This window comes from Periplaneta americana, chromosome 3 (genome assembly GCF_040183065.1).
Source record: "Periplaneta americana isolate PAMFEO1 chromosome 3, P.americana_PAMFEO1_priV1, whole genome shotgun sequence".
Taxonomy (NCBI): Eukaryota; Metazoa; Arthropoda; class Insecta; order Blattodea; family Blattidae; genus Periplaneta; species Periplaneta americana.
This window is the reverse complement of record NC_091119.1, coordinates 150,868,077-150,879,313: the sequence shown is the minus strand read 5'-3', so window position 1 is coordinate 150,879,313 and position 11,237 is coordinate 150,868,077. Positions and strand designations below refer to the sequence as shown.

At 35.0% G+C, this 11,237-nt stretch overlaps 1 protein-coding gene across 3 annotated transcripts; it reads left to right on the top strand.

Moving 5' to 3' along the window:
* The first annotated feature begins 2,136 nt into the window (after positions 1 to 2,136).
* Tcs3 (Probable tRNA N6-adenosine threonylcarbamoyltransferase Tcs3) lies at positions 2,137 to 10,573 on the top strand. Of its 3 annotated transcripts, none has more exons than XM_069821834.1 (7): positions 2,137 to 2,322; positions 3,679 to 3,803; positions 4,494 to 4,715; positions 7,127 to 7,346; positions 7,680 to 7,858; positions 10,161 to 10,392; positions 10,478 to 10,573. In XM_069821834.1, exons 2-7 carry the CDS (start codon positions 3,689 to 3,691, stop codon positions 10,512 to 10,514), a joined length of 1,005 nt encoding a protein of 334 aa, XP_069677935.1. In that variant the 5' UTR covers positions 2,137 to 2,322; positions 3,679 to 3,688; the 3' UTR covers positions 10,515 to 10,573. The 3 variants fall into 3 exon arrangements, with proteins under 3 accessions (XP_069677935.1, XP_069677937.1, XP_069677936.1); XM_069821836.1 differs by lacking the exon at positions 2,137 to 2,322 and adding an exon at positions 2,352 to 2,441; XM_069821835.1 differs by lacking the exon at positions 2,137 to 2,322 and adding an exon at positions 2,479 to 3,032.
* The last annotated feature ends 664 nt before the right edge of the window (positions 10,574 to 11,237 follow it).

The following is an 11,237-nucleotide window of genomic DNA, read 5'->3' as shown; positions in this document are numbered from 1 at the left end:
TGCTAATGCTCTTCAGAGTTAGCTTCATTCAGTCATCTTCTCTTGAAAAGACTAGGGTGTGTACCTATTGTAAAGGGAAACAACAAAAAATGAGAAAACATGAAGAGGGATTCCTATTAGTAACTCAAGTATGTGTGGCTTTTTTAATCTGTTCCTCTCTGAAGTATTTTTACTGTCTCAAGAAATAAAATTACTCTCATCTTTGTGCAGTTATCTTTATAGAATATATTTTCTTGGGAACTGTTACTGATTAAGTTCAAAGTAAAGTGGACAGTATGTCAGCTTTAAACAGTCGAACTAAATACTGTCAGTTAAGAAATGAATCAGATCTGAAGCTTCTGAGTCTTCAGCATTGAGATTTTGTGTAGAGTGTTTTCATACATACCAAATGGTAATGATGGTTGCTAATTATTATTGCTTAGATTAGAATTTTCCTTTCCCTTCCCCATCAGTTGAAGGAGGCCGTGAAAGTAATGTTTTGTGCACACAAGCCACTTGGAATATATTTTTCCAGCGTCACATTGTTAGATTAAAATTGGCTTATGAAATTATGAGTTAAGGTAAACATTGCCTGTCTCCTATATGTTTTAAAGAATATTAAGCACTTAATTTAAATTAAAGTTATAATAAGATTTGCTAATATGTTTTCTACTGGTCATTTTATAGACTACTGTAAGTGTTTTGCCAGCATTTTGAAAATAATAATAATGTGTGGTATGTGCTTTCAATTTCAAACCAATTGCTGTGAAGTATTTTTATTGTAAACTGCATATGAATTCATTTATGACATGTATGAATCAGAAACATGTGAATGCCTGTTTTTGTGATGTTAGCCGAATTAAATTTGTCCTGAAATATGTTTAGCAGAGGAAGCTTCACTGAGTGTGCATTTGTGTTTGTATATATTTAATGTTCAAGTTTTTATGTTCATACCTGAATTTGTCTTGTAAATATAATTTTAAAATTGAAAGATATTATATTCATCTGAGTGATACAAACAATTCTGCTACTTTCACCTTCTTGTGTACGGTATATGTCTTTTCTTTTGTGCCCATGCAAACTCCTTAGATTTCGTATTTTCAAGTTATAGTTGAAATACGCCAAACACATGTCACTAACAGTCATCTCCCCCTCATGTTGAAACCGGATACGTTCACCCTCGTGGTCTAGTTGCTAAGAAGAGTGGAATCACGGTGCCTAGTAGTCTGATGACCACATGGCCAAAACTAAGAGAGAGCTGGACCAGCTAGAGACAATGACGTCAGTAGCATCGTTTCTCCTCAAAGCCACACTGAGGGGGGAAGGTGTGGTGCACATCTCGGTTGGGCATATAAAGGTGAGGCCAAAGTTCCATAAGACATTCACTGTGGCGAATTTTTTTTTTTTTGTCACGAATGTTTTTTATTGTAGGAATGTAAAATATTTACTTAATTTTAATACATCAAATATTCATTATATGAGGTCTCGCCATCCTCATTGAATATTAACACGACTACTATGAAGTAGTACAATGAGAGGAGTTCGACCGGCGACATGGATAGTGTCCCGGCATAGCTCAGTTGGAAAGAACCCTCAGCGCGCAGAGCTGAGAGGTCCCGGGTTCGATTCCCGGTGCCGGAACGCATTTTTCTCGATTTAATGGTGATAATACACATTGACTACTTCATAGTAGTCGTGTTAATTTTAATGTTAATGAATTAAGATGTTCTTTAGATTCCCAACGATATGAAGCGAGTGCATTAACATTTGTTACTAGAAAGTCTCTGAGTGTGGGAAATAAACCATTCTCGATTGACAACTCAGCGAGACCACAAGTTTAATTCCTTTGCTGTTGCTTCAATCTTAACCTCAACAGTGAATACTGTTTCTTATATACAGTATAAAATAGTTACTCGAGTGACATATTCAGGGAATTGCGGAGTTCACAGTTGCAGAACATTAAATATTTTTTTTTCCATACTGCGATTTCATGGCCAAGTCATTAAGGAGGGAGTCCAGTGGCATTTTTTTTTTTTTTATCTATCACCAGCGAAATTGTAAACAACTTGTCTGACAATGAAGTATGAGGGAAATTTTATTCGTAAAAGGGAAATTGTAATAATCTGACAACACTGACTTATTCGATTACTATCGATGTGGGGCGATTTTGGTCAAATGTGCCGCATGTCTTGTAGTAACCGAACTGAAAAGTTAATTTGTGTAATTGTAAGCCCTGATCACCGTGATCAGGAGTGTAAGCTAGTGACACATTTTCAAGATCTATGATCGGGAAGATTAAATCTGTACTGTGGTGACCAGATGAGCAAGACCTTTAATTTGATAGTAATTATACACGATGTATATACGTTCATGATAACCTCACACTACCTACCTCGTTAATATTTTGGTTCATATTTATTTGACACCACCGAAATAAAGGAGTATGGAGTTCACTTTCTTCAGTAAATGAGACTTAGTGTAGAACTCTTTTTTATTAGTAGTCTAAGAGCCGATATGTCATCACTTGAAATGACCTAACCTCATTTTTCATATGTTTACATTGTTTTTCGATCAAAACTCGATAACAGTAGTGTCTTTCTCGAAATAATAACACATTAACTCCATACCATGTTAATAACGCTGTAATGTGAGAATGTCCTGTAAGCTGCAGTAGGATGTAATTTGTCCAAGAGTAATTTTGTTGACTACGAATTCTGTTTATGGATCCCTTATACCTTATGTGGGTAATTTCCCCAGAATGTGTCGCTGCACATAGACCTGTTTTACACTAAACCTAAACCTAAACTTGGTGTATGCGCGCTGTACTAAAATCCTCTAAACCAGTGGTCGTCAGCACTCGTTGAAATGTGTAGAGTGCATGGAGGGTAAGGAACTCTACTCCGTCGTGCACCAGGGATAGAGAGACAGCATACCCGCCAGCAGCGACGATTGCACGCTAGGGCAATGTCTTGTCCGCGGGTAGAGACGCTAGTCCGAGCGTGCAGTGTTTTGTTGACCGCTGCTCTAAACTAACTGTCACAGATTCAGGAAAAGTTAGTTTAGTTTAGAGTTTTAGTATACACAAACCTTGTATGTGTTCAAGGAGATGCTATTTTGTTACGTTTATAAGAAAGAATTTGATATCGACATTACATGATATTTGCAAAGTGTATGCTAAACATCTTTAGCAGCTACAATATTACAGCTCTTAAGTGACAGGAGGCGAGGACTGTAGCAAGATTAGATGAGGGGATGTATAAGTGACAGGAAGTACCACTGTGACAAGGCTAGAGTGGGTTACATGAGGGGATTGCTAATTTACAGTGGACAGGACTAGAGTGAGTTAAATAATGAACTAGTTAAGTGACAGGAGGCCTAGAATTGTGACAAGTTCAGATGGGGGGATAGATAAGTGACAGGAGGCCAAGGACTGTGACAAGATGCTCAGTTATTCTCTCATTTAATCCACTCTAACCTTATTATAGTCCTCAGTCGCCTGTCACTTAGCACTGTTGTATTGTGGCTACTAAAGGTAATGTTTACATGCACAGAGTACTGCCTGAAGTAAGGGGTCCAGAATAGTAAAGAAATTAATTTATATACTGAACACCAAGATAAATCTAAAGGAATCGTTTATGTTAATATTAAATTCGGGTCATTGCGTCTATGTAATAATATAAAGTCTTTGTTTTGTTTCAGCAAATTTAACATGGTAATAGCAATAGGGTTTGAAGGAAGTGCCAATAAATTGGGCATCGGTATAGTTCAAGATGGAAAGGTTCTCTCTAATTGTAGACGGACTTACATCACACCTCCTGGAGAAGGTTAGTTTCTAAACACATTTGAAGGGTATACGGGAATAACGATCAAGGTCCATTTTAGAAAGTTTCGAGAAAAATGAATTTTAAAGTTTAAGCACTTAATACTTTGTTATGTGTGTATTTAATAGAAATTGACGCAGTGGAATGTCAAGAACGATTATTTCTTATTACTAGCTAGACCACATGATAGTACTTCCTTTCCACTATAAGATGGCATTATTAACTCAATTTCGATTTTTGATGGACCTTGATCGTTTTTCCCGTGTACCCTTCATTTGGCATAGTCTACTTGCATTTTCCTCAAGGGTTCAGTTTTGTTTAGCTGTTTTTTTTATTATAACGCTGAATATATGTTGACGTTATGGACAGCTGGAGAATCTGATTGTTAAGTAAGAGTTGCAGTCCTTATGATACAAAGATCTATAATTTTTTGCATGACACTTTGTTCTTAATCTTCTGCTATACAATTAAAACAGTGTAACATAAAATTGTGGGTTTTAGTTTGCCATATGAATTGAAGTAACAGCCAATGAGTTATGAATCTATAGTAGCATAGGTTCGAGAAACTTTGCTGTCATGGATATAAAAATGTATTACATTATATTCAGGGAAAGGTCGTTGTCTTCCACTTGACGCCATTTTATATTATTATTATTATTATTATTATTATATCATAATCTATTATATTTGTAGGTTTCCTTCCTAGAGAGACTGCTCAGCATCATCGTTCTGTTGTACTTGATGTGCTCAGACAAGCCTTACAGGATGCCAAAGTGATACCAGCGCAGATTGATGTTGTTTGCTATACAAAGGGGCCAGGGATGGGTGCACCACTACAGACAGTTGCAATTGTGGCACGGACTGTGGCTCAGTTATGGAACAAGCCTATTATCGGTGTTAACCATTGTATTGGCCGTATCCTTTTATCTTTAAGGCTACTGTCTTGACAGTAAATTAAATACTTTGAGCTTGGCTTGTTATCAGGTTTATTTAAATTTTCATTCGGTTACTCATTTGAAATGAAACTGCTGAACCGATTTTTAAAATTTGAATGAAGATTTCACAGCTAAACTATATATACCATTAAATACAACCAAATTGTCTAGGGATTTTAATAATATATCAAATATACGTAATTTAAAAGGGATTTAGAGATATTTCACTTATTAAAAAAAAACACAAATTATTTCGGGCTTTTACTTAAACAAATAAACTTAAAGTGTGGAAACAAAATTGTTATTACTATTTTCAAATTCTCACATATAATCTCTAATGTTAATAGAGCAAATACTACAAATCACAAACGATTTAATATGTAGTAAAAAATACATTACTCAGTAAAGAGTAGATTCTCTTCTTGTCATGAAGATAACAAACAGTGATATGAATTTCCTCCAGTTTAAAATGATTCCACTCATGTGAAAGCAAATTTCTCAGCTGTTCAAATGTATGAACATTGTCGAGGTAACTCTTCTCTGGAGCAAATTCCACACATGCTTAACAGGATTCAAATCAGAAGACTGTGCTGACCGAGGCAACACTTGAATTCCTTCGGCATTAAGCCATACCTCAATACATCTGGCAACATGTGGATGGGCATTATTATCATGCATTAAGGTAAACCGTTAAGCAACTGCTCCTGTAAATGGAAGCACTATTGGTTGCAGTATTGTGTTCACATATGCCTATATACGTAACAAGATTCCAATGATCTTGATCTTTTTTTTTTTTTTTTACAAAGCATAACCCCAGCCCATACCATTACTGCAATGAACATGTTGTGCCTACTGCAATCTTTGATCGCAATTTCCCCTTCTCAATGCTGGGAACCCAATAGGACAGTGCAAGAACATAGGTTTACTTCTAGACGATTTCTGATAGTCTGAGCAAGAACAAAAACATAACCTCTATGTAGGCGAGATACAAGCAAAGGTGCAGTGACTGTTGGTTCCTATTTTGCTTGTTGGACCAAGTAGTGGTTTTGTAAGGTATTAAACATCTAGGATTTGGATACTGTTCCGTTGGAGTTCCTGTAATGGGATACTGCTTGAATAAATGATAAATGACATTGGGATGCTTCTAAAGTTCTAGTAGTATCAACTTGACGTATGTGTGCAGATAACATTCCTATGGCACTATACATTGCATCTCTATACAAATGTTTGCGTTGATTTTGATTTTCCATACTTACAGACCATATTGTATTTTTGGTCCAGGGAAACTACTCATCTTTTACGAAAACACTCACCCCTGCAACTTTATAGTAACATCGTATTGAGTTTTTGATTCAGGGAAAATTCTTGTCTTTTATGAGAACACTCTTATTTTTTACGAGTGTTTTTTTTAAGACGGATATTTTCCCTGGACCAAAAATACATTATGACTGACTGACGAAAACTGTCGGTTAATTTAGAAGTTAGCAACATATTTTATATTGATAGTAACATTCATACCATTAAACCAGTCAGAAGAGTGGCCTCTGTAATACTCATATTTCAAGTCAACTTAAACACACTTTATTTATTGTACTCTAGTATGCATTCACATTAATGCTGAATCTAAACGCCAAACAAAAGAGAAACTTGTTGATATATTCGCCTCCAAGCAGCAGTAAGATCACATGATTGTAATAATTATTAACAAAATTATATTAATTAATACTGGTACCAGAAATTTAAAATATCACAAAAACGAAAGATGTCCTTAGACCATTTGGTTGTGTGTATTTTCCACCTAAAATATTCTATTTGTTTTGTAGTTTACTTTCTCAATATGCGAAGTATAAAGATAGTATTGTTACTGTATATTACAAAAAAATCTAGTTTGAGATTCTCATGGAAATGCATATTTTCAACATTCTCGATATCGGAAAAGAGTTGTTGGACATGCCACCTGTCTACGTGTCCATGTACAGTGATTTCTCCTAAACTATTGGACAGATATTCTTTATATTCAGTATCTTCGAATCAATTCAATTGGAAATGATGCACATGAAATGTAATTTTTCTACCACAAATTTACTTAATTGTTCATATTTATAAGGTATATAGACCTAGAAGATGACTGATAACTAGATGGAGTGACCAATTTCAGATGTCTCGTGATGTCAGAACAGGCCATAACAACTAAGCTCTGTAGTAGTTATTGATACTACAGAATTATTTGAGAAAAAATGGAGATTTACCAAAAATGACACTCCATGCTCCAATGATTTTATTTTTCAATATAAAATACCTACAGTACTTTCTCTTTATAAAGCTACTTGATATATTGATAAAATGACAAATACTTATATATATTGTAGATAATCCTTAACAACATGTCAGATATAGAAATGGGGCGATTGATAACGGGAAGTGACAACCCTACAGTACTTTATGTGAGTGGGGGTAACACTCAAGTAATAGCATATTGTAGGAATAGATACAGGATCTTTGGTGAGACAATAGATATTGCAATAGGAAATTGTCTGGACAGATTTGCCAGAGTGCTGAAATTGTCAAATGACCCCAGCCCAGGCTACAATATTGAACAACTTGCAAAGAAGTTAGTACATTATATCACGCTTTTACATTATTTGAAAAAAGTTTTAATTACTTGTCAGGTATAATTGAAATGAAATTCATCATAGGTCTCCATAGTTAATAAGTAATATTTTGTACCATGTTTCATCATGTACAGAATTAGACATTTTTATAAAAATAATAATTTGATTTAGCAAGACAAAAATATAATTCTTATTTCTGAAACATCATAATTTATCATAGTAGTGCAAATGATTAATTATTTTAATGAAGTGTCATTGTTAGCATTATTAACCATTGTATATTTTGTTATGGAATTTTATACCTATGAAATGGATAAAATTGCTGTTTTTAGAGGCAAGAAGTTTTTACCCCTGCCGTATGTGGTCAAAGGTATGGATGTTTCATTCTCTGGAATCTTGTCATACATTGAGAAACAAAGCCAAGAACTCCTGAAAAATGGGGAATACACACCAGAAGACTTGTGCTTTTCTCTTCAAGAGACCCTGTTTGCAATGTTGGTGGAGACTACAGGTTGGTACTTTAATTAAACCTGGGCAAAAAGTGTAAGCAGACGTTATTTTCATAACAATAAGATGGGACAATTTGAGCGAACTACGAAATATATTAACGCAGAATTTGCAAAGAACAATATTTAATCTTTGTAACATTAGAACATAAAATTATTGTGGCAACATGATCTAGATTCAGATACCATTTAGAGAAGTGAAGATAGATCTCATTTTCCATAGCAACTAAGTGTGTTCAGTCGACCTAGTTGGTGTAGTTGGTATAGCACTGGCCTTCTATGCCCGAGGTTGCAGGTTCGATCCCGGGCCAAGTCGATGGCATTTAAGTGTGCTTAAAGGTGACAGACTCATGTCAGTAGATTTACTGGCATGTAAAAGAACTCCTGCGGAACAAAATTCTGGCACACCAGCGACGCTGATATAACCTTGGCAGTTGCGAGTGTCGTTAAATAAAACATAACATTTTTAACTTTGGTCACATGAGGAAATGCTGCCATTTGTGAGCATTAAAAATTTGTGCTTAGTTTTCACTTAATTAGTTATGAAATAAGCCACATGGCCACGAAAGTATTTACAGTAATGATTCCTAATAAAAATTTTATTCCTTATCAATAGCCATATTTTAGTCATATTTTTATTAGTCACTATAAATGAGTCAATTGGCTGGGTCTCCTAAATTGAGACCACTCACCCTTCCTGGGGTTTTCCCTGACGTGTTAAGACAGATGTTGGGATGAACCTTAAAGGAAATGGGACACGGACCTATTACCCACCCATATATACAGTATTTCGGATTTCCAAATTATGGCATTCACTTTTTTTCAACTGGAGACTTGGCTTTCCTCGGCTCGACAACTGGAAGGTGGCTGTTGTAGATGTGGCAGTAGTTGCTCTGTATACAATGCAAGTTATTATTTATTACACATGACTGGCTATTCCCTTTTACATTCATGCTAATGGTATGGTTTCTTTTCAACTTTTTTCCCTGCGAAATTTACTCATGTCCCTCAACTGGGACAGTGCAATCGAAGTGAGACAGATGGCCTTTAGACTAGGAGCTGACATAAATGTTTAAATAAGTTCCAAGCATTCTTGCGAGGACGTGCCCTTTAGTTCAGGGGTTCCCAACCTAGGGTCCGCAAGTCGTAGCCTCTGATTCTTCTCGGCTTGTTGGAATATTTTTTGTTTATCTCAGAATTCTGACACAGACTTTAACAGGAATGAGATCGCATGACGGACTTCTCTTGCTTTGCAAGTCTTTCCTACCTATCTAATATATTTTGAAATTTTTTTAATTCTCCACATTCCAGTCTTCAGTGTCAAACTTAAACAGTGTTCACTGTTGAGGATAAGATTGAAGCAACGATAAAGAAATTAAACTTGTGGTCTCGTTGAGTTGTCAATCGAGAATGGTTCATTTCCCACACTCAGAGACTTTCTAGTAACAAACGTTAATGCACTCTTGTTCCATATCGTTGGGAATATGAAGAACATCTTAATTCATTAACATTAAAATTAAGTAAATATTTTACATTCTTACAATAAAAGAAAGATTGATAAAAAACATTCGTGACAAAAAAAGTTCACCAGCCAAGATTCAAAATAGTGTTTCCTATAACTTTATCGGAAACTTGGTTGCATGCATGACTCATGTATCCTGATGTTTTCAGAATTGAACTATAACACTTAATATAAACTACAAAAACATACTTTTGTGAATATATATTTCCTGCTTTGGTCTTCTAAAAAATCAAATAAATAATTTCTAAACTTAATGTTGAGCTAGACTTGCGACTTTAAGGCAAACTACAATTGGAACAGACTTCGCAAAACTGACAGATGCAAGACAACACAACCATTCCATTGACAACCTTATAAGTCTAAGAAACTGATTTTATTTTCTACAGCAAAGACATGATAGTAATTACCTAAAATAAATTTGTACAGTATTTATGTATTTTCAGGTTATGTTAAGAAGCTAAAAATAAATTTAATATCGCGATAAATTTATTATGCTAATATTTAATGAGTAGAAAATGTTCATAGACTTAAATTATGTCAAAAATTTAGGGGCTGCTAAAATTAAATGTGAACTCTAAGGGGTCTGTGACATTCGAAAAGTTAGGAATCACTGCTTTAGCTTATTCTCCCTCATAGATTGATAGATTCCTTGACCATACAATTACAGTTCACAGCCATACTAAATGAATACATTTCTCTCTTCGAAAACGTTTATGTGAATTATGTAAATTATGATTAGTCCTAAAATAAACACAAGACTCGGATTTGCATACTGTTCGTTTCAGAGCGAGCTATGGCACACTGTGGTTCTGAGGAAGTTCTTATTGTGGGTGGTGTTGGATGTAATTTGCGACTCCAAGAAATGATGGAGGCCATGTGTGCAGAGAGAGGAGCCAAGCTTTATACAACAGATGAGAGGTTTTGCATTGACAATGGAGTAATGATTGCCCAAGCTGGCTATGAGATGTTTAAGACTGGCAACTTAACTAAATGGGATGACACAACTATAACACAGAGGTGAGATAAGTTGCTGCAAGAGTGAAATAAACTGTTAAAAGCTAATGCTATTTTGTTTTCATGTGTTGTGGTATTCTTTTTCCAGGTACCGTACCGACGATGTGGAGGTTACTTGGAGATGATTCAATTTTTTTCCACATATATTTATCTCTCTTAAATGTGATTAAAACCTGTTTCAAAACATTATGTTATTTATTTCTTGAGAACCTTAATAATACCCTTGACGTCTTGTTCATAGAACAACTTGGTGTATATGTTAGTTTAGTTCATGGTAATAATTGATAATTTTATTTAATGGCTCAAAAAGCATTGCGCGGAAAGGTAGAAGAGCATCATTTGAAATGGTTTAGATATATGAATAGAATGAGTGAAGGCAGGAAAATTAAGAAAATAATAGAAATGCTGGTTGAGGGCAGAATAGGAAGAGGCAGACCGCGAAGTACATGGGATGATAGAATAGGAAAAATTGAAGTGAAACGCAGAAAGACGAGGCGGGAGACAAATCCACCCATAGAGGGCAACGGAAAACACGAGTAGGGTGGGGGCAGTCTGATTTTTAATATTTTTTTTTAGAGAAAGGTAGACACAAAGTATTTACAATTTTTTTTTTTTTTCCACGAAAGAATTCTGTTAAATCATAATATACAGTAGAACCCTGTTTATCTAAAACGAGGGCGGAGGCGATTTCAGATAAACAGTTTTTAGGATAAACCGGAAATTCCACTTATCTGTGACTGGAAAAAATGATTAAAAAAATCTCTCCATTATTATCCGGGTACTCTAAAATTGTATTAATTATACTTTAAAGTAACACTATCTACTTAAAATAATTCGGTATTTTGGTC